Source organism: Eumetopias jubatus, unplaced genomic scaffold (assembly GCF_037043125.1).
Source record: "Eumetopias jubatus isolate StellerSeaLion01/CBP00866 unplaced genomic scaffold, mEumJub1_p1.0 scaffold_1, whole genome shotgun sequence".
In the NCBI taxonomy this organism is placed as follows: Eukaryota; Metazoa; Chordata; class Mammalia; order Carnivora; family Otariidae; genus Eumetopias; species Eumetopias jubatus.
In genome coordinates this window covers 150993033-151017249 of record NW_028274807.1, presented here as the reverse complement: position 1 = coordinate 151017249, position 24217 = coordinate 150993033, and the positions used below count along the sequence as shown (strand labels likewise).

At 43.5% G+C, this 24217-nt stretch overlaps 1 protein-coding gene across 4 annotated transcripts in view; it reads left to right on the top strand.

Annotated features, from left to right (window-relative positions):
- The window catches only part of STAC (SH3 and cysteine rich domain), a 156183-nt gene that overhangs the window by 81066 nt on the left and 50900 nt on the right, over window positions 1-24217 (top strand). For 3 of the 4 annotated variants that reach the window (XM_028107232.1, XM_088021442.1, XM_088021441.1), the window contains 3 exons: window positions 16197-16297; window positions 17853-17934; window positions 19025-19140. In XM_028107232.1, the coding sequence (XP_027963033.1) occupies window positions 16197-16297; window positions 17853-17934; window positions 19025-19140 (299 nt within the window). The remainder of the gene's footprint in view (window positions 1-16196; window positions 16298-17852; window positions 17935-19024; window positions 19141-24217) is intronic. The other variant, XM_028107233.1, reaches the window with a different exon arrangement.

Sequence of the window (24217 nt, the reverse complement as noted above, 5' to 3'; positions counted from 1 at the left end):
TAGACATTGGGGAGGGTATGTGCTATGGTGAACACTGTGAATTGTGCAAGACTGTTGAGTCGCAGATCTGTACTTCTGGGACAAATAATGCAACATATGTTAAGAAAAAAGAAAAAGAAGAAAATAGCAGGAAGGGAAGAATGAGGGGGAGTAAGTCAGAGGGGGAAATGAACCATGAGAGACGATGGACTCTGAAAAACAAACTGAGGGTTCTAGAGGGGAGGAGGGTGGGGGGATGGGTTAGCCTGGTGATGGGTATTCAAGGGGGCACGTTCTGCATGGAGCACTGGGTGTTATGCACAAACAATGAATCATGGAACACTTCACCAAAAACTAATGATGTAATATATGGTGATTAACATAACAATAAAAAATAAAAATTAAATAAAAAAAGAATGATATTGGCTGTAGGTTTTTCATAGATGGCTTTTATGATATTGAGGTATGTACCCTCTATCCCTATACTCTGAAGAGTTTTGATCAAGAGAGGATGCTGTACTTTGTCAAATGCTTTTTCTGCATCTATTGAGAGGATCATATGATTCTTGTTCTTTCTTTTGTTAATGTGTTGTATCATGTTGATTGATTTGCGGATGTTGAACCAACCTTGCAGCCCAGGGATAAATCCCACTTGGTCATGGTGAATAATCCTTTTAATGTACTGTTGGATCCTATTGGCTAGTATTTTGGTAGGAATTTTTGCATCCATGTTCATCAAGGATATTGGTCTGTAATTCTCCTTTTTGATGGGGTCTTTGTCTGGTGTGGGGATCAAGGTAATGGTGGCCTCATAAAATGAGTTTGGAAATTTTCCTTCCATTTCTATTTTTTGGAACAGTTTCAGGAGAATAGGTATTAATTCTTCTTTAAATGTTTGATAGAATTCCCCTGGGAAGCCTTCTGGCCCTGGGCTTTTGTTTGTTGGGAGATTTTTGATGACTGCTTCAATTTCCTTAGTGGTTATAGGTCTGTTCAGGTTTTCTACTTCTTCCTGGTTCAATTTTGGTAGTTGATACATCTCTAGGAATGCACCCATTTCTTCCAGGTTATCTAATTTGCTGGCATAGAGTTGCTCATAATATGTTCTTATCATTGTTTGTATTTCTTTGGTGTTGGTTGTGATCTCTCCTTTTTCATTCATGATTTTGTGGATTTGGGTCATTTCTCTTTTCTTTTTGATAAGTCTGGCCAGGGGTTTATCAATCTTGTGAATTCTTTCAAAGAACCAGCTCCTAGTTTCGTTGATCTGTTCTATTCTTTTGGTTTCTAGTTCATTGATTTCTGCTCTGATCTTGATTATTTCTCTTCTCCTGCTGGGTTTAGGCTTTAGTTGCTATTTTTTCTCCAGCTCCTTTAGGTGTAGGGTTAGGTTCTGTATTTGAGACCTTTCTTGTATCTTGAGAAAGGCTTGTATTGCTATATACTTTCCTCTTAGGACTGCCTTTGCTGTATCCCAAAGATTTTGAACAGTTGTGTTTTCATTTTCATTGGTTTCCATGAATTTTTTTAATTCTTCTTTAATTTCCTGGTTGACCCATTCATTCTTTAGTAGGATGCTCTTTAGCCTCCATGTATTTGAGTTCTTTCCGACTTTCCTCTTGTGATTGAGTTCTAGTTTCAAAGCATTGTGGTCTGAAAATATGCAGGGAATAATCCCAATCTTTTGGTATCGGTTGAGACCTGATTTGTGACCTAGGATATGATCAATTCTGTAGAATGTTCCATGGGCACTAGAGAAGAATGTGTATTCCATTGCCTTGGGATGGAATGTTCTGAATATGTGAAGTCCATTTGGTCCAGTGTGAAGTCCATTTGGTCCAGTGTTTCATTTAAAGTCTTATTTCCTTGTTGATCTCTTGCTTAGATGATCTGTCCATTTCAGTGAGGGTGGTGTTAAAGTCCCCCACTATTATTGTATTGTTGCCAATGTGTTTCTTTGCTTTTGTTATTCATTGCCTTATATAATTGGCTGCTCCCATGTTACAGGCATAGATATTTACAATTGTTAGATCTTGTTGGATAGACCCTTTATGTAGGATATAGTGTCCTTCTTCATCTCTTATTACAGTCTTTGTTTTAAAATCTAATTTTTCTGATATAAGGATTGCCACCCCAGCTTTCTTTTGGTGTCCATTAGCATAGTAAATGCTTTTCCACCCCCTCACTTTCAATGTGGGGGTGTCTTTGGGTCTAAAATGAGTCTCTTGTGGACAGCATATGGATGGGTCTTGTTTTTTAATCCAGTCTGATAGCCTGTGTCTTTTGATTGGGGCATTTAGCCCACTTACATTCAGGGTAGCTATTGAAAGATATGAATTTAGTGCCATTGTATTGCCTGTAAGGTGACTGTGACTGTATATTGTCTGTGTTCCTTTCTGATCTATGCTGCTTTTAGGCTCTCTCTTTGCTTAGAGGACCCCTTTCAATATTTCTTTTAGGGCTGGTTTTGTGTTTGCAAATTCCTTTAGTTTTTGTTTGTCCTGCAAGCTTTTTACCTCTACTTCTATTTTCAATGACAGCCTAGCTGGATATAGTATTCTTGGCTGCATATTTTTCTCGTTTAGTGCTCTGAAGATATCATGCCAGTCCTTTCTGGCCTGCCAGGTCTCTGTGCATAGGTCTGTTGCCAATCTAATGTTTCTACCTTTATAGGTTAGGCCTGTTGCCGCGGTTCCCAAAGGACTTTGCCGGAGGCAGAATTGCCCCGCCCTTGTCGGTCCAGGCTAAGCAAGCTGCTCGGGTTTGCTCTCAGGAGCTTTTGTTCCCTGCAAGCTCTCGGTACAGCTTTGGAGGACCAGGGTGAAAATGGTGGCCTCCCACTCTCTGCCCAGAGGAGCTGAGAACTCGGGGCCCCGCTCCTCAGTGCGCCCCCAGAGAAAAGCAGTCAATCACTCCCATCTCCCCGGTCTCCAGCCGCACTCCATGCTCACCCGGCCTGTGACCAAGCATTTCTATCTCTGGCACCTGAACCCATGTGGAGTCTCCAAACCGAGCAGATTCCTGTGGTGCACTCCTGCGCCGCTTCTCCTGGGGGAGGAAGGGGAGTCTCCCTGGCTCTGCTGCTTATTGGGTCCCTGCTGGAGGCGCAGTGGCCCAGCTGGGCCGCGGATCACAGTTTTATGGCCACCCCGAGCTGAGAGCCCGCACCTCAGCTCCATATCTGCAGCCAGCTTCCCTGCTCTGATACCTGGGAGCTCTGCTGCACTCAGGCACCCCCGGTCTTTCTGTGACCCCGAGGGTCCTGAGTCCACACTGTCCTGCGAGGGTTCCACCCCCTGCTTAGCCACTGGAGCGACGTCCCTCAGTGGAACCGACTTCTAAAAGTTCCAATTTTGTGCTCCGCAGCTCTAGCACTTGCCAGAAGCGGCCGACGGAGGCCCCCTCCCCCGCCGTCTATCCTCCCGAATATCACCTCGGATTCACTTCTCTGCACGTCCTACCTTCCAGAAAGTGGTCGCTTCTCTGTTCAGAGAGTTGTTGCTACTCTCTTCTTCGATCTCCTGTTGAGTTCGTAGGTGTTCAGAATGGTTTGATCCCTATTCAGCTGAATTCCTGAGACCAGACGAAATCCAGGTCTCCTACTCCTCCGCCATCTTCTGTATATATTCTTTATCCATCCATCTGTTGAAGGGCATCTTGGCTCTTTCCACAGTTTGGCTATTGTGGCCATTGCTGCTATTGAACATTGGGGTGCATATGGCCCTTCTTTTCACTACATCTGTGTCTTTGGGGTAAATACCCAGGAGTGCAATTGCTGGGTCATAGGGTAGCTTTATTTTTAATTTTTTGAGGCACCTCCACACTGTTTTTCCAAAGTGCCTGTACCAACTTACATTCCCGCCAACAGTGTAAGAGGGTTCCCCTTTCTCCACAACCTCTCCAATATTTGTTGTTTCTTGCCTTGTCAATTTTTGCCATTCTAACTGGTGTAAGGTGGTATCTCAATGTGGTTTTGATTTGAATTTCCCTGATGGCTAATGATGATGAACATTTTTTCATGTGTCTGTTACCCATTTGTATGTCTTCTTTGGACAAGTGTCTGCTCCTGTCTTCTGCCCATTTTTTGACTTGATTATTTGTTTTTTGGATGTTGAGTTTGTGAAGTTCTTTATAGATCTTGGATACCAGCCCTTTATCTGTAGTGTCATTTGCAAATATCTTCTCCCATTCTGTGGGTTGCCTCTTTGTTTTGTTGACTGTTTCCTTTGCTGTGCAGAAGCTTTTTATCTTGATGAAGTCCCAAAAGTTCGTTTTTGCTTTTGTTTCACTAGCTTTTGGAGAAGTATCTTGAAAGAAGTTGCTGTTGCCGATGTCAAAGAGATTACTGCCTATGTTCTCCTCTGGGATTTTGATGGATTCCTGTCTCAGATTGAGGCCTTTCATCCATTTTGAGTTTATTTTTGTGTATGGTCAAGTTTCATTCTTCTGCATGTGGCTGTCCAATTTTCCCAGCACGATTTATTGAAGAGACTGTCTTTTATCCATTGCATATATTTTCCTGTTTTATAATCCCGTTTCTTTTATAAGCTGTCAGGTTATGTCCTTGTGCAATATATCTTTTGGCTTATTTATCTTTCCCTTTTAATTGGTAAGAAATGCTCATTAATCCAATATAATGCAGTATAATATCCTGAATTTTATAAGGCACACATTTTCCCCAATTTATCTGCCTTTCAGCCTTTTTATTAGTGAGTATATTTTAATGTAATGAAATTTATCAATCTTTTGTATATTGTTTTCTCTCATAAAATCATACTTAGAAAGAGCTTCTCTATTCAAGAATAAATAAGCTAGCTTTATATTTTCTTCAATTAACTTAATAGTTTCAACTTTTTTAAGGTTTTATTTATTTATTTATTTTAAAGAGAGTGTAAGAGCGGGGGAGGGGCAAAGGAAAGGGGAGAGAGAGAATCTCAAGCAGACTCCCCACTGAGTATGGAGCCCAGCACAGAGGGCTCAATCTCAGGACTCTGAGATCATAAGCTGAGCTGAAATGGAAAGTTATATGCTTAACTGACTGAGCTACCCAGGCACCCCTAATACTTTCAACTTCTCTGTAAATTCCTTAACCCATCCAAACTTTATTTCAGAATATGTTATGAATTAAATATCTGGTCTTTTCTACCAAATAATTTACCAGGTGATTCACCAAAATTTGTTGAATAATCCCTCTTTTCACTGCTGATTCAAAAGTCACTTTTATCAATCATTAAATTTTTAAAGATACCTAAGTATATCTCTTGGTTTTCAATTCACTTTATTGGTTATTTTGTTTGTTTGTCCAACACCAATAGCTCTCTGGTTTAATTATTCTTGTGGGTTATCATAGATTCTTTTTCAAAAATGTTTTGCTATTCTCAAGTGTTTATTCTTCAAGATTAATTTTAGAATCACTTTAGGAAGTCCCCCACCCAAATCCCATTGAGACTTCAACTGGAATTCTGGTGAATTTGCAAAACTATTTGGAGAAAATTGGCATCCCTTCAACACATATTTGTTTTCTTTTCTTATTTAATAATACCATGCTGAGTATTCATAGCATCAGGCATCTTTGTCTTCTTTCAAACTTAAAAAGAATTCATTCAACAAATATTTGTGTAGTATCTCCTGTCTACCAGGTTATGTTCTAAGCCCTTAGGATATAGCAGTGAATAAACCAGGAAAAGATGCTGGCCCTTGTAAAATTGACATTTTCGTCAGGGAGACAATGGATGGGATGGATGGATGGATGGATGGATGGATGGATGGATGGAAGGATGGATTAATGGATGAGTTTTCAAGGTTCTAATGATGTGGAAGGAAGAACAATATAAAGCAAGGTGAGAAGGATCAGGAGTTCAGAGGCAAGGGATGGATTGCAGTATCACAGGAAGTGGTCAGCATAAGCTTGTCAAGATCAGACCTGAGCAAGACTTGTGAAAGGTGGGAGAACTCTGGGGAAAGGGCATTTCAAGTGAAAGAAACAACAGAGCTAAAGCCTATGGCAGGAATATGCCTGGGAAGCTAAGTAACAGCCCAGTAGCCAGTGTGAATGATGGCAGAAGAAAGTGTAACTGTAGACCATTGAGAGGACTTCGGCTTTTACTCTGTAAAGTAATTATAGGACTTTAATGATATTTGCAAAAGGTTTCTTTAGCTGCTGTGTGAAGAATAGCGGCTTCTAAGACTTTGGAGGGATGGGGCAAGGATTGAAGCAGAGAGGACAGTCAGGAGGCTATCACCCAGCAGCACAGGTCGAGATCAGGAAACAGCAGAAGAACTGAGAAGGGGCCAGACTCTTGATATATTTTGAAGGAAATACCCAGCAGGATTTTCTGCATATGGCCTGCATGAGGAAATTAGCAGACAGGGAGGCTGCCAACAAGGTTTCTGGCCCAAGTAACTGGAAAAATGGAGTTGCCATCAAGTGAAATGGGGAAACTGCAGGTCGAATAGGTTCTGGGGCAGGTGTTGAAGGGAAAAGATCACTAATTCAGTTTGAGACATGTTGAAGTTTGAAATGTTTATCTTGTAGCCAAGTAGGAAAATGTCAAGAAGTCAGGAGATAGGGAATTTGAGGGCCTTTCCTAGGTAGAAGATATAAATACTGGTGTTGTAAGCATGTAAATAGTATTTGAAGGGATAGGGTTGGATGATATGACCAAGGGAGTAAGTACAGATGGAAGAGAGAAGAGGACCAAGGACTGAGCCCTGGGGCCATCCAATCTTAAAAAGTTGGGTAAAAGAGGAAGAACCAGCAAGAGACCAGGAGGAAGTGCCTAGTGTGGTAGAGATAAGCCAAGAAGATATACCATCTTAGAAGCCAAGAAAGAAAATGTTAAAAGAGAATGATCAACCTTATCAAATGCTGCTACTGGTAGATAGATAAATTATGGGATGAACTTTGACTACCAGATTTAGCCAGATGTTGGTATCTGGTAACAATAAGAGCAGTTTACTGGTGAGAGAGGGTTTCTAATGTTTCCTCATTAAGTATCAGACAAACTCATGTCAGATGTGTATCCTTTATTATATTATAGAATGTCCTTCTATTCCATCTTCACTAAGAGCTTAAATCAGAATGAAAAATCTATTTCTATGAGTAACTAGATTAATAGCTATTTCTAATAATAAACTAGACTGTGTATAATGGAATATTCAGCCATAAAAAGGAATGAGATACTGATACATGTGGATAAACCTCAAGACCAAACTAAGTGAAAGAACCCAAACAGAAAGGTCACAGATTGATGATCCTATTTACATGAAATAGCAAGAATAGGTAAATCCATAGAGACACAAAGCAGATTGATGGTTTCCAGAAGTTGGGGGAGGGAAGAGTGGGACATAATTGCTTAATGGGTATGGGATTTCCTTTTGGGGTGATGAAAATATTTCAGAATTAGATAGGGGTGATGATTGCACAATATTGCAAATGTACAAAATGCCACCATTCCAGGAATCTGGAAATCCTGACCTCAGGGAAAGCCACCATTTAGAGCTGCAGGTGATGCACTTTCTAGTCCTGTTACCATTTACTTTTGCATGTTAAGTTGTGCTTATTAAAAAGAGGGCCCCTTGGTTTTTCCACTTTGTGCTTGTGACACCCTTCCTCAGATGGGGAGACTGAGGTCAGAGGACAGGTGTCTGTCCAAGGTCTCGGAGCTAAGGACTAATATCTCAGTCTTTTGATACCTTAAGTCCAACTTCTTCCACCTCGCCATGGTACATTTATGTATTATGTGTGCGTGTATATACACACATGCCCAGATCAAACATACAAATATAAGACAATTTACATGTGAAAATTATAATAAGTTGTAGAACAGCTATCCTGCTTTTGTACTTTTGTATTCTTACATTTCTATTTCTCCACGTTGGGTCCATTCTTCCTTTTAAAAAGAATCAACCAAGATGAGAACATTTATGACATCAGTGTCATTTTCAAAACAAAAATAAGTCCTCAAATAAGGACATATGAAAACTAGAAACAGCAGCGTACACTTATATCAGCTAATGCATTTGCAGCCTTGATTCCTAATGCATTATTGATCCCATGAGTAATCGCCAGCTTGGCGGGTTTGGCAATGTCTGCAATGGGAAAGACTCTGTATTTCCCACACTTTTCTTCTGCATGTATTCAAGATCAGTGGAGCCTGTAATATCTTATACCTATCTGTTACATGGACCCGCATCTCTGCAGTGGCCGGCTCATCCAAAAAATTCTTGTTCACATCTGTCCGCTATGAGAGCCTATCTGTTACCCATCGCATATGTGATCAGAATGCCTCTTCCAAAGAGGATGTTGGGACAGGAAATATTACTGACATAACATAATAGCCCCTTCTCCTCCAACCTTCCAACCCTATATTCAAAGGCTGTGGTAACATACTTGTATTTTTATTCTATGATTATCATAAACAGAGCTGAGAGGGCCATGAATGCCTTTGTAATTTTTCCCTTTCAATTTCAATAGGAGAAATCCAGACCAGGTCAGGGTAGAGATCTGCTGATGTGCAGATGGCTGGCAGGAGGCAGTGGGGACGGGATGAGGGAAGAGAGGCAAGCTTCCAAGTCGTATAGACCTGGACCCTCGTCCCGTCTCTATCCTCACTAGTTGTGTATCCCTGGGCTTCAGTTCACTCCCTGTAACCATGAAAGAACAAAAATCCTTACCTCACAGGACTGTGTGGATAAAAACGGGGAAAATTGCAGTATTGAGTTCACAGCTAGTGAGTTACATATTCACCCCAACTCAATGTTTGTTCATTCTTTGCCATCGAAGTTATCAATTACCCCCGCCTCCTTCAATTAAAATGATAACCTTGCATATGACAGGTAACAAGTGTTAATAAAATGAAGAAACATCCAGGAAACTGCCTAACAGTGCACAAGAGCTCAATAATTTTTAATTCCTTCCCACTTCCTTTCCTTCCTGCAGGATCAGGGTGAGAATTCGTTTCTGACTTCTAGTACAATGTTCTTTCATCTCAAATGTGTGTGTGTGTGCACGAGGGTGTGCGCACAAGTGTGTGTGTGTGTGTGTGTGTGTGTGTGTGTGTACTGACCGCCAAACTCCTCCCATCTTAATTGTACTGATTTTTTCCTCCATTCCTTTGTTTTTCTCTCAAGTCCCCCTCTGTCCTCATGAAAAGAGAAAGAATCATGCCCAGTGACTCCATTTGGCTTAGCTGGCTTTCGAGTGGCCTCACAGTCTTAAAGATCGTCTCCACACCATTACTTGACATCAAAAAGAATTAGCGTGTGAAAGTCACAGAAATACTTCCCATGTTCTGCATGTATTATTTTTAATTCCACTATGGAGCATTGACTCTTCCAAATCATCCGGTTATTATTTAGATGATGAAGCCACAGTTTTTAATAATGAAGCCACGGAAGATACAGAGTTTAAGCATTCCCGTACTGAAGGCAATCATGAAGGCAATGGGGGAAATCTGAGGCGTCTCTGTCAGGACAGCAGAGCACTCAACAGACACTGTTGTAGGGTCCTCTGGGAGGCGTCATGGGAGCTCATACCAGGAGAAAGACTCAGAGGCCAATGTAAGCTGTTAACTACAGGGAGTCCATAAGCAAAGGGACATGAGTCAAGGGGCACGGCTAATCTGATTCCAGTTCAGATAGTTTTCAGCATCTGCTCCAAGGAAGATGTGATGAGCCAGCAGCAGACACAGAAACAGTGATTCCCAGAATCGGCTTTTAGCTCACTTCCTAGGTCAAGCAGGCATCACATGGAACAGTATCTGGCCTGGACTGTAGGGCCACGCAGGACCTGGGAGTTCTGAGTCCCAGCAAGGGACTTTCATACCCTTGTTCCCCCACATGGGAACAAAGGTATGAAAAGCAAGACCCAGCCAGGTGGGGGCCCATACAGTGCGGATCTGCAAGTAGAGTAGAACCCAATAGTCGCACAAGCCTCCAGGATTTGGGGCCACAAGGAGATATGTAGCTCTTTCCATAGAATGAGTGGGGTGGACCCTCAGCATTCTCTTAGCTTGAGCACTTCCCTGGCCCAGGCCTGGGTAGACTCATCATTCCTGATGGACTACAGTGTACCAGCCAAGGACCTTTCTGGCTACAGAGGTACCAGAGGTGAATAAATTACCCAGCATCCCATGCTGAGGACCTGCTGTGAAAGGTACTCCAGGAACAGTGAGGGAGCTGTGGAGAGTGGAGGGTCCTGTATAATGGAAGGGGGGAGGGTGTGTGTAAGGGCAGCTTCGGAGAATATTTAAAAGGGGTTCAAGATGAGAAGCTGTTTAGCAATTGAACAAGAAGGGCAGAAGAGTTTGTGTGAGCAACCCTTAAGAAGCCTAATCCAGCCACCGTTGCCAAGAACCACAAATGATCTAGGAAAACAAAGGAGGTCAAGGTGGAGTATACTGAAAATGAGGCAAGGCAAGTGGGCAGGGGGTTGCATCACAAAGGGCTTCTTAACAGATTCCCCCATAATTCTGTCCCATCCCTTGTGTCATGTTCATTTAAGGGAAGCCCATGGACAATGCTAGCTGCATTATAATGCCCATCTTTATTATCCAGTAGAGATTTTTTGTTACAGCCTCTCATTTAAAAACACTGTCATCTTTCCACTGTTTGCATAGTTTCTAGCCCTTAAATGCCTCTGGTTTGCCCAGGCACCAAAAATTCACCTATTGCTTTTGCTCTCATCTCTCTGGCTTTGAGAACCTTCTGTAACATGGACTTCTGGCCCTCACTAGTGTCTGCACACTCTTGATATAGGCATCCGTGCGGTTTCCTTTCCCAGCCATGGTGTGGCCCCTTGCACCGGGGGAGGGCAAAGGTGGCTCCAGTACCTGAACCCACAAGAACAGGGGCTGGTATGTCTTTGAACTTTTTGACCTGTATTTACCTCTGAATTATTTATAGGTATTTTATGTAATCCAAGAAATATTTATGGAGCTATTTATAGATATTCTATTTTTATGTATATAGTTCTAAATTTTTTTAAGTTTTTTCCCAAATCACAGTAAAGAGTCTTTTTTATTATCTGACATTAATTTTAATCAAATAAATTATAGGAGTAATTCCATAGTTGTAGACTCTGAAAGCAAACTAATTATTAATAATAATTACAACTATTGTTCTCTGCGGAATTAAGTACTATATTATGATTCCATTTCTTTTTCTACACAAATTTATTTTTACTCATTCTCCATATTATTTTCCTGGTTAAGGGGTCTTGATTGTAAACCCTTGGTTTATCCTGTTTTATCTAATACTATATGAAATTTGACTAAGGAGTAAGCAGTGCCTCAATGGCCAAATGTTATCAAAACGATTCTGGCCAACTGTTTTATAGATATGTGTAATCAATTTTATTTTTCAAAAAAAAGAGCCTGTTATCCAATGTCACTGATTAGCCATTTGCATTGAGAAAACCCCTTTTATATTTCTGCCAATATTCATATAGAGACTCCTTTATTCACAAGAGCTTCAACACTTGGTTCCTCTAGAGACAGCTCAGTTATCCATAATGGTAAATCCTACCATGCTCATAAAATAGCCCAGTGCCTGACAGTTAGTCAGTGTTGTCCTAGCTTGCATTGATCCATTCCAAATTTCATTTGAATATCATAACTAACATCCTTAACAATTTTCCATTGTAACTCATAGAACTATCTTGGATTTATCCCAGAAGTTCAAATTCCAGGGAAGAACTGATGGTTATGTGATAAGCTGGCTCCATATTTTCCCTGTATCTCCATATACCACAGACCACATCAATCCAAGGGGCTGATACGACCCAGCTTCCAGCAGCTTCATTTTTATTTGCTTTTTGCCACAGTAGGACATGAGAATAGTTTAAATATGGTACAGATGGTATTGAAAATACTTCAGTGGAAAATTTCTCATCCTCTAACCATGACACTTTTGAAAGGCAGCTACTTTCATCCTCTTTAATTGTTTCTTCTGGCATTTATTTCAATATGTCTAAATGCTGTGCTTACTATTTATTGATTAATGAAACATTTATTGGCTTCTGGTTGTCACCCCTCTGGCTCGTTCCCCTCTGCCTTGCTCTCACCTTCCTACAAGAGTTACAGCACAATCTTTGCTGTTCCTCTGTTCTCATCGTCACAAGTAGTTCTGTCACAATTTTGTGTGAACTTGATAGTGTATACACTATTGTGACTATTGCTAACTTCTGATTCAAATATTATACTAGGATTACATTTCTTTCCTTAAACAGGTTTTATATTTCCTCAATTAGAAATCACCTTTTTAATTCCCTTGATCTTTTATGCACCTATAATTATTTTTTTTCAAATGCTTTCATGAATCTGTCAAATGCCATATCTATTACAGCATCGAAACCTGAAAAGCGTCAATAAACTTCTAAGTTCCATTTTTCCGCCAGGGGTATGGCCTTACTTCATCTTGTAGCACCTGTCTAGGGCTACTGCAGAGCTGTCCCAAGGGCATATCATTTACCTTTCCTCTGTGTCAGTTCCTCTGTTGTGCACTGGATCCAACAATTTCTTCTTCCTCAATCTATTCCCTGATCTTTCTAAGGCACATTTTTCATTAGTGTTCTGAGAAAGGGTGTATGGAAAGCAAATATTTTGAATCTCTGAATATGTGTCTATTCTGCCTACATAATCGTTGGTTATTTGCCTGGGTATACAATTCAAGGTTGGAAAGTCTTTTCTCTCAGAATTTTAAAATTCCACAGTTTTTGAGGGCCCCTGATCTTCCCATTTCCAAGTTGCTATTGGGAAACCCAGTCTCCCCCCTTTTCTGCTAAATTCCTTGCCATTCGTCCAGTTGCTTTCTATCTTCTGAACACATGTTGAAATCTCTTCTACACTTGCCACTCTTCCCAGTAACCTTGTTATTTGGGGTTTATACCACTTTTTATTCTTGGCCTGACATTTTAGTGGGCTTTGGTATGAGTAAATGGGCCTCTCATGTGGCCAATCCACCATGTTTATTCAAAGTCCAGTGACATCTTTATGTTTCTGAGTATTTAAATCCATGCAATCCCCTTTGCATATATTTCAACACTATTACTGTTAGCAACTCTGGGAGGACTTAGAAGTACTGCCATTTGATGAGGAGACAGCTGAGGCTCCGGGAATGTTAGTAGCTTTCTTAAGTTTAAAGGGCCAGAATGAGACAGATTCTAATTTAAAACCATGTTTTTCCCACTCTTACTGAAGCCTAAGGGTCACATTCAGTGATGCCTTTGTGATGGAGGTCACTAGTAACGGGTCAGACCATAACTTTCCCATATCCTACTACAGTCAGTAAGCTAACACCACTGAGTGATGTGATTTATTCCTTTGAACTATTCTATGAGCCACAGAATACAAGCTTTCCTCTTCAGTCACTCCTGCTATTCCACAATAGAAATTGGAACACCTAAAACCAAATTATTGTTGGTGATCTGATTCATTCAAATAGTGGAGTATATTAGAACAGACAAGGAAAACTAAAATTACGGCATTCAGGCCTGAAGGAAAATATACCTTAATATATAATAGTGCTATTTCAGAGTCCAGCACACAATGAAATAACTCTTCTTTGAAGCTTTTACTTATTCTTTCATAGGGCACAAATAGCATTCTCTAATTTGAAAACAAAAAAATAAGTGATTGCTTTCAAAGTCCAGTGTTTAGAAGGCATTGCAGTAACCACCCTCAAAAAAGGAAAAGAGCCTTTCCAACTAGTTTTTATGAACAAGCACACACACCCAGTAATTTATGGTTTGTTTATATGTCACTTTGCCTTTTTGTGGTTGTAAGAGCAGACACACTTTGTGTTAAATGATACCTTCTCAAAGGGAGTTTGCAGGTAATACCTCCTGAAGGTATTGTGGATCTTTGTCCAGACAAGAGTTTGCCTGTGGCTTTTCCCAGCTGAGTATCATGTTCTTGTACTCTCCTTTATTTTGATGTCTAATTATCCCCATTCATATCTTCATGTACCTTACCCCCAGTAAATGGAGGAAGTTTTAGGGTCAAGCAGAGGAAAAGTGATGCTAGGCAGGACCTCTTCTGACCTGGACCCTCAGGCTTCTCATCTGTGGAATAAAATCATCCCTATAGATGATCTTCAAGTCCTCTGAGCTCTTGAATGCTGCTTCTACACCATCAATGAATCAACTCCACTTAATTATCTCAGTCGATCACCCCTGCTTCAGTACATGTGTGACTGTGAGAGAATTTGTTGATTAATGTATTTAACACATATTTATTGGACATCATACTCAGAGCTGGGTACCCAGTGGCTGATGAACAAACACAGCCCTTAGCCTCATTGGGTTCACAGTCCAGGAGGAAAGGCATACAAAAACAAACTCTCGAATGAGTAATTGCGATAAATGCTGTGAAAAACAACAGAGTGCTATAGGAAAGAATAATAATAATAATAAAGATAATTTAAACAAGGAAAGGGGGAATGTGGCCAAGAAAGCTTCGTGGGAAGAATGACAAGAGACCCAAAGGATGAGGATTGGCTAGCCAGGTGAGGAGTGATAGAGACAACATTCCGGGCATTTAGGGCAGTGTGTGTGAAAGACCCTGAAGAATTAAAGAACTCGTGCCTTCAGGGAACTTGCAGAAGGCCATGTGGCTAGAGTATAGGGAACAAGGAGGTTAGCTTGAGATAGAGGCAGATATGGGCTCCACCAAATCATACAAAGCCTCCCCACCATGCTGAGCATTTTGTATAACATCAGAAAGGCAGGGAGAACCTACTGAAAGCTGTTTACACGAGAAAGGGAGGTGATTCAAGTCTTGTTTAAATGATTGTTCTGCTTACTGCGCACGCACTGGAGGAAGACAAAAACAGATGAACTAGTTCAACTAGGAATGAGTCTGGACAAGGGCCAATGGTGGTTTGGATGGCGGAGAAGAGGGTGGTTTTCACATATGATCTTGGGGTGTCCTCATTTTGCTTCTGTAGTCTGCCGCATATGCAGCAGGATACCTGTGGCCTTGTGTCTCCGGGCATATGTACATATCAATGCCTATGAGATGTAGGGAGTCCCATTGCCTGTCCCGTGGTCTGCTTTGTCAGCATTCTTCATGTGGGTATCGCCACACCCATGTGTCCCACAGACTCCAGGGGACCTAAGCCAAGCTTTTAAAATAACCCCCTTGAATCCTCTCTAAGTAGGACTGAGTAGAGAAGGTCGAACCCCTGTCACTGTGTGGGAGGAGCAAGATGAAAGGAGTAGGACCCCAACAGCTCCACAAAGAAACCCTGCCCAGCCCCCACCTTCTTCACTTTTCTAATGTGCTTGATGTGCTTAGCCATCTAAGAGCTATAAACTCCCATTTTGGCAGCCCATTTTTGGAGGCCTGTGAGGAGCCTACCAGCTCACTCGCTCTGTCTCGCACCTCTTGTCTTGGACCAAGTGGAGGCAGAAAATGTCCCACTCTGACATCCTCGCCTCGCCTCCCTCCAGCTGCTCTGTAGAACATGAATGCAGGTGGCCAACACCCCTCCCAACGTCCCTGAGGCCCCCCGGGCCAACCCTCTTGTCTGCTCGGCACTGCTGCCTTGAGCCTCACTGCAGCAGCACAGGGTCACCGAGGAGCCTCTCTCCTCCTTTGCCTCCTTTCTTCCTACCCCATCAAGGCACCCTGTCCCAGGAGGCTGGGTGACTCCCTGCAGCAGTGCTCTCATGGCCACCCACCTCCTCTTCCTCTTCCACCAGGCAGGAGCTGCTGTCTGACCCAGCCCTCCAACCCCACTTTAAGTATCATCAGCCCTCTCTCACACAGACCATGCCATTCCCCCTTTATTGGCCATTTTCCCAAGAGTCCCAACAGCTCAGACTCTGTGACAGAAACTCAGGTAAAAAATGGGCTGAATTTCAGCACTTGCACTCCTTGGCAAGACATACAGAAGAGCAGAAATGGGCAAAGAAAGTGGCATTTGCTAGCTTGAATTGAGTTGAACGGTGACATGGAGGAGGCTGAGATTTTCTGGAGTAATGAAGAGGAAAGGAGTAGGAAGAAACCAGAGCTGATACCTTAAGTGGTACCAGATGTGGGAGAAGGTCAAAGAATCTACCATAAGATCTTGTCTGTTTTCGAAAGCATCATGCTAAAGTCACAGAGAAGAAGAATGACCTGGGTTTAGGGAGTAACCACTCTTTTAAGGGCTTCATGCTAGTCACCAGGTAAAGGCAGGCTGTATCCTAACCAAAGCTCACGCGTGTCTGACAGGAGCAAACGCTAAGCATGGGCTGCGCTGCAAGGCCTGTAAGATGAGCATCCACCACAAGTGCATGGATGGCCTAGCACCCCAGCGGTGCATGGGCAAGCTGGTAAGGGCTGGTGCCAGGAGTAAGCCCAGAACCCCCTGCCCATCCAAACTCCTTCCCTGTGGCACCCTGATAGCCAGACACTAGGAAGGCAGCCCCCAAATCCCTGGCCTACCAATAAGGCTTCCTTGTTGGCATAGTGATCAAGCAGAAGAGGAGCTTTATCAACCTGAGAGACAAATGCTCCCCATGTGAAAAGGACTCCATGTCCTCATCAGGGTGACCAACTTGTCCCGGATTGGAACTTTTTCAATTTTAGCACTGCAAGTCCCACATCCTGGGACTGTCCGTGTTTTAAAGATGAAAGTGAGGCATCCCAGGAACCTTCCCAGCCCATAAAAACGAGGGTGGCTGGTCACCTCAGTGCTAAATTGGCTGACGGCTCACTGGATGTCAAGAAGGGGAGAGAGATTAACCAGCCCCCTAAAAATGGAGAGAATAGTAAAAATCAACGCACCACTTTAAGAGATCATGGTGGCCAAGCCAAGGAAGGTCAGAAGGCCCTGGCCCATTCTAGTCTGGTCTTAGCATCTTGGGAGCATGGGCTTCAGTACTGGTGCCACATGTGGATAAAAAGCAACCCAGAGCGCTTTTGAGGGTATCAATACTAGGATGGCCAGAGAACTGTCAAAGGGACCAAGAATGTCCACCCTAGAGATACTTAGGCTGTGACAGCTGTCTTCAAAAAAATTTAAGACCTGTCATACAAAAGAGGAATTCTCTCCTGTCCTATGGCTCCAGGGAAAAGACCTAGGATCAGTAGATACCAAGTCTTAACAAAGAGCTAATGTCACCAAAGACCTGCCTCCATGGCTAGTGAGAGCTCCTCCCACCCACCCCCCAGCAGTGGCAGTGTTCAAAAAAATGAAGATACCACTTGCCAGGAACATGGGCTAGGATTCTGGAATTCCAGTAGGGGTCGGGCCACAGCGTTCCCTTCCAACACTGGTGTATCGTAACTCAAGGTTCTTAGAGAGTTCATCTCCTTACTCTGATTGGCAGTGTCCTCTTCTCCATAACCCCTGCCTCACCTGTTCCCCTCCTCCTCCTCCAATGATTTCCACAAGCCGAGGCAAAGACCATGAGTGAGAGATCAGAAAAACATAGCAGAGAGTCTAGAACACAAGGCAAATGACTCTTTGGGGAACTTGTCATATATCCAAGGTCCTTTTGGCCTCTCTCTGAGGTCTGCTTCCCCTTGTCCAGGCCTTTTATGAGTTTAATAAACCTCAATAGTAAACCACAGTGAAATAATGCGTGCCAGTCCATTTGTATCCTGGGGGATGATGAGGAGCCTGGACACAAGGGAGACTGCTATGGTCTGCACAAGGAAGAGAGGCAGGAAAGGGAAGGGCAGGGCTGGGGCTTGCTTATTGCCACCTGTACCTCCCATCCCGCCCCCCACCCAGGGATAAATTCTAGGACAAGCCAGCATCTTCAAGGGCAACAGAGCGGTGCCCCCTGGAGAAACCAGCTGGTATGATTTTCAGAGCTCTTGTGTGGTTTTCTCCATCTCCGCAGTGACATTAAGCCTTTCTCTTTCTCATTCTCTCTCCAGCCAAAAGGGTTTCGGCGTTACTACAGCTCCCCCTTGCTCATCCATGAACAGTTTGGATGCATTAAAGAAGTTATGCCCATCGGTGAGTTGGGACGTTGATGGGTTGAGCTGGGTTTTGAGCAGCAATGTCAGCATTAACAGCTGTTGCTGTCTCAGGACCGCAGATCTAGCGGGCTATGTTTGTGAGTCTGTCTGGTGGCTGATGGCATTATGATTGTTTGCTTCGCTGGAGAGGAAACATAAGGAGGAGCAAATTCTCCCCTCCCCGATGAAGCTTGAAAAACACCCACGTCCCAAAGGCTGCTGATATGATACACTACCCCTCAGCATCATGGCAGAGTGGGAAGAGCATGGAGCCTAGCATCCCACAGACCCGTCTCAGACCCCAGCTCCCCCGCTGACCCACTAACTGTGTGTCTGGACAAGTTATCAAACTGTCAGACCCTATAAATGAAGAATAGCAAAATCTGCTTTTCATAATTGTTGCAAAAAAATAAATGTAAATCATAGACCAATGCTTGGAAGGAACTCTGTGAATATCAGTTTTTCTTTAATGAGGACAAAAAAGTGTCTTATATTTATAGATCTTTCTGGCTTGAAATTTTCTTTAACAATATCTTTCATTTTACTTCTATTTTTCTCTCTCTCCCTGAGAATCTCCATCTCTTTTTGCCTTTGGAAGGGGCAAGCTTTAAACTAGAAAGCTTTTAAACAGAAATTCATGAGGCCTGGTAATGTCAAATTCTTTCACAAAGACTTGCCTCTTACTGCAAACTTTGAGTCTCGCTCAAGGCTTCATACCTTGGTGAGCAGAACCTCACACTAGGGGAAATAAAGCTGGTATCGGGCAGAACCTTGACATTGGAGTCCTAAGGATGGATAACAAAAGAGGAAAACCAATAAATCAGGAAGCGTCTGGGAGCAGAGAGCTCTGGATGTAAGTGGTGGGTGCACGGGAAAGACCTGGCCAAAGGGCACATATTGTGGGGGACCCATCTGCCAGGAAAGCTTGACCACACACAGCTCCATTTTCCCAGGAGTTAGTGAGTCTGTGGCACAGAACCTTCTTCTCAAGTGCCGCTGACCCAGGAGGTATGATAAATTCTTGGCTGCTTTCCTGATGGTGAGTGGAGGAACCCTGTCACTCAGATGAACTTTCTCTTCCATTGCAGCCTGTGGCAATAAGGTGGATCCTGTCTATGAGACCCTCCGCTTCGGCACCTCCCTGGCCCAGAGGACCAAGAAGGGCAGCTCCGGCAGTGGCTCTGATTCGCCTCACAGAACCTCTGTAATTATCCCCCTCCTCCCTCAGTCCACCTGCAGTGCTCTGGGGAGGGCAGGCCTCAGGGGCTCCCCATAAATGCATCATGAGGGCAGGTCTTTGGGAGTCAGGCAGCCTCTGAAGGGAAATCCCAGGTGCCTTGGGCCACTAGAGGTTAGCTTCCTGTTTGTTGCCAACACCCAGGGATCATTTTACTTTCATCCTCAAAGACCATGCTCTTGGCCTCATGACCCTCGACTCTCCATGTGCTCCCCCCTCCCTGCCCTCCCACCAATATTTGATCGCATGGCAGTCATCCAAACAGTGGCAGAGGCAGGGAAGCCCCAGCTGTGGCCAGTTTTCCAAATCTCCTTCCGGTTACATCCCAGTTCAAGAATACAGCTCTTTCTCACGTTTTCTCAGTCTTTTCTCTCTAAGACAAGGTACTCCCCTTGGTTTCACACAAAAGCTACCCTCCCCAGAGGCACTGGACCTGTCTCCATGGGACACTCAGCCTCCCAGACACCTCTCCCACCTTTTATTTGGTCTAAAATGACTGCCCCGTGCATCTCTGTGACATGCTCTCATCATCATCCTATCTCTGGCTGTCCCAACCAGAATTTCTATAAATACCCCACGATGCCACACAACTCTTGCCACTCATGCTGAAGGCCAACATCTCTCCTGCAGAGACAAGGACCTTCCAGTTGATGTTGCCAATTAGGATGGCTTGCACCCAGTTACTGGTTCCATTGTTGCAGCTCCTATTAAAATAAGGATTTCAGGGCAAGGCACAGATGAGCCACCCGGCTGGGTCCTGTCAACATCAAGTGATTAGGGTGAATGGAGAAGGGGGATGCATACGGGTCGGAGGGTGGGGCTGAGTGGAAGCAGCTCCTTCAATGGGTGCAGGTCAATCCACAGGATAACTGAGATGTTATGTGGGTGGATGTGTAGGTCATGTGGGTGAGTAGGTAGGTTTGAAGGTCTTCAGATTGATGCCACATGGTCATCCTAGATGCCACCTTTTTTTTTTTAGATTTTATTTATTTATTTGAGAGACAGAGAGCATGAGCAGTGGGGGAGGGAGAAGCAGACTCCCCGCTGAGCAGAGAGCTGGATGTGGGGCTTGATCCCAGGACCCTGAGATCATGACCTGAGCTGAAGGCAGATGTTTAACCGACTGAGCCACCCAGATGCCCCTAGATGCCACCTTTAAACCTACTGAAAGCCCTGTTCTTCATGCATCCCACTAACTTCTAAGAAGGAAGAACCAAAACATATTGTACTCTTTTTGCTTGCTGACCCTAAAATTGATATCAACTAGTTCTCTCTTCTACTCAGTTAGCAAACATGAATTAAGTGCCTAGAGTTCACCAGCACTGTAGAGGACACAGAGGAAGGGGAGGACATGACTCCTTACTGTCAGAATTCACAACTTATTTCAGAAGACCAAAGCAGTAGAGCACAAAGCAGATGATGACAGCATTATCTGGCACTTTTTAAGAAATACACTTTTATCTGTCTTGTGCTATTTGTATTAAGAATTGGAACGTAGCATACATGTTAAGTGTATTATAATAGCTATGGCATAGGAGCACAGCAGGATTTCAGGGTAAAGAAGGAAAACATGTCAGTGGACATTGCCCTCAAAGCAGTGCGGGTATAAGTTGTGACATTTTAAGGTACCTGATCCTGATGATCTCCCTAGGGAGGCCATACATCAAGTTGGCAGTCCCAGTGATAATGTTGGTTCTGGCGACATGGGTTGGATGATAATAAGAATATAAGGAAAGTTTCTAGCACAGAGCCTGGCACTCAATAAATGGAAGTTGCTGATGTTTAATTTTCATTAAGCATTTAGCCCTTCACTGGGTTTGAGTGATGATGAAGTGAAACAAGGGTGTAATCCATTAGAAAAGTAAATACGTTCTCTGAGGACATTTCCCAGGCCATTCATGGGGCCCATTCTTGGGCTCTGTAAGAAGTTGGATTCACTCCAGGGTTCCACCCTGCTGTCCCTCAGCCTGTCTCCTCTCATATGTCCTCCAGTCACTCCTTAAGTCAGGGATGTTCCCAGGGCTCTGCTTTGCCTTGGCCTTCCTGTGCCACCAGTTCTTCATGGTTATCTCATTCACATTTCTCTGGTCCAACCGCCATGTCCAAGCTGATGACTCCTTAGATACTTCTAGTCCTAACCTCCAGACGGGTCCTACAGATATCTCTAAATTGGCATGTCCAAGCTCAAATGATGCTCCACTGGTGATCAGGTCCTCTAACTCAGAACCCAGACATGTATATCAAAAGTGCCCTTCATCTCTGTCCCCAGTGCTGGAGGTTTGAATCTCATCATCTCTCACCCAGATTATTTCAAAGGAATAGCTGTGTTCCCCTCTTCCTTTTGAGTCTACTCTTATCAATACCTCCATATTTATCATCTTTTAAAGAGAGACCTTGTGCAGTTTTCCAAATCGAAACACTGTATTGACTTGCTTATGCCCGAATGATGATGCTTAAACTCCAGCATGGCATGTGAGGCCTGTCACTGCCCTGAAGACCCACCTTCCCTTGAATATGCCAAGCTCTCTGACTTATTCATACCTTAGGACATGCTGTTCCCCCAGTTGAAGTTCTTTAAGACCAGCTTGGTTTTGACACAAACCATGAAGAGTTCTCAGACTCCCCCAAGCACAATGAGTTGCTCCTCCCACAGGCCTTCAAAAAATTCCTTTCTTATAAGATAGAGACGATTGCAAAGTAATTCTCTGCTCTTGCCTCTCTTTCCTGAACTAGATACTGAGCGACTGTACAGTGGGGCCCTATTCCCTATTCGTCTCATTATACCAGGCCCTGGCACCTAGTGGGTGCTCAAGAAATGCTTGAAGAGTGAGGAAAAAGTAACAGGGATTCTTTTTTTTTTTAATTTTTTATTGTTATGTTAATCACCATATATTACATCATTAGTTTTTGATGAAGTGTTCCATGATTCATTGTTTGTGCATAACACCCAGTGCTCCATGCAGAACGTGCGCCCTTGAATACCCATCACCAGGCTAACCCATCCCCCTACCCTCCTCCCCTCTAGAAACCTCAGTTTGTTTTTCAGAGTCCATCATCTCTCCTGGTTCGTCTCCCCCTCTGACTTACTCCCCTTCATTCTTCCTCTCCTGCTGTCTTCTTCTTTTTCTTTTTTCTTAAAATATGTTGTGTTATTTGTTTCAGAAGTACAGATCTGTGATTCAACAGTCTTGCACAATTCACAGCGCTCACCGTAGCACATACCCTCCCCAATGTCTATCACCCAGCCACCCAATCCCTCCGACCCCCCACCACTCCAGCAACTCTCAGTTTGTTTCCTGAGATTAAGAATTCCTCATATCAGTGAGGTCATATGATACATGTCTTTCTCTGATTGACTTATTTCACTAAGCATAACACCCTCCAGTTCCATCCACGTCGTTGCAAATGGCAAGATCTCATTCCTTTTGATGGCTGCATAATATTCCATTGTGTATATATACCACTTCTTCTTTATCCATTCATCTGTCGATGGACATCTTGGCTCTTTCCACAGTTTGGCTATTGTGGACATTGCTACTATAAACATTGGGGTGCACGTACCCCTTCGGGTCCCTACATTTGTATCTTTGGGGTAAATACCCAGTAGTGCAATTGCTGGATCGAATGGTAGCTCTAATTTCAACAGTAACAGGGATTCTTAAAGACTGACTTCAGAACCCTCAAAATCGACCTGACGTTTTGATGCTCATGCCCCCAGTCCCATGCATCCTTTGTAGCTCTCTGGACCACCATGTTCTGCCCAGTTGCTGGGCCTTGCCCTCATCTTGTTTCTACCTCTATGAAGACAACATCTCTCTTCCTGGTCTGCGTTGGGTACCCCTTCCCTGGGCACCCATAGCAACCAAATTCATCAATCATAGTGATTTGCAGATTACTTGGTATTTTTCCCTTTTGCATTTCACTTTTCTCTCTCTCCTTTAGTTTCCTACCCAACTAGACAAAGCTGCTCAAACACGAGGATTCTTGGTTCGCTTCTTATTTCTGTTGTTTTATACCAGTGATCTCAAACTTTGGTGGGGATCTGGATCCACGGAAGAGCTTTGTAAAAATAGAAAGTTCAAGGCCCTGGTCTACTACAACAAGCCTGGGCCTCTGTGCTGGATTAGCCCTCCAGGTGATTCTGACACCCACCAAAGTTTGAGAACCACCGATCTGTAGATCATGTCCTTCACCCCACATACCACGTTATATTTTTCTTTCGTAGGAGCCTGAGGAGGGCTATCACTTCCCCCAGGGCCACATAGAACTGGCTGTCAGCCTGTAGCCATCACCCCTCACAAATCAAGACTTTCTGCCCAAAAGAAAAACACGAGCTGCTCTGGCCACTTGCCCTGCATGCTGAGTGGGCCTTTCTCTTGTCTCTGGGGAGAGCGGGTATTCCTCAATCCGCTTCCAGTGCCTGCATCTCTCATGCTCGTCTAAGGCTGGCATTCGTTGAAAGGCAAATGGAAAGCCAACTTAGGGAGGCAAAAGCAGAGAAGGGGGCTCCCCAGGAATAGCCCTGATGTTCCCACTCCGGCAGCAGATGGCTGCCCCTGCATCCTGAGCTGTGTCAAACTCACAATGTTCTCAGACCCTCCGCAGCAGACAATGACCATGTTAGCCTCCAGAGTTTGTTCTCATGGTACAAGTAGCAAGAACATCAAAGAGACAATTTAAGGATGTCCAGTTTGCTTTTCTGTCTGAAATGGTTTTGTTTCCAGCCATGTCTGGCCCCTACAGACTGGTTCTCAGGGCAGAAGACATGGTTTTCTGAATGTCAATAAGGTATCCATTCATCACAGTCCATTTAAACTTCCTGACATTGGTTCTATCAGTAAATATTCTCAGAATTGTGCTCTGTGAAGGCATTGTTCTCAGGGCTGCAGGGAGACAAAGACAAATCAAATTGTACTTAAATATCTGTCACTTCACTCTTTCCCCAGAGTCCCACTTGCTTCAATGAAGAAAACAGAAACAATTGATTGGTACTTTAAAATGATTTTGCTTCCTTCCTGCTGGGTCAAATGGTAATGAACTTCAG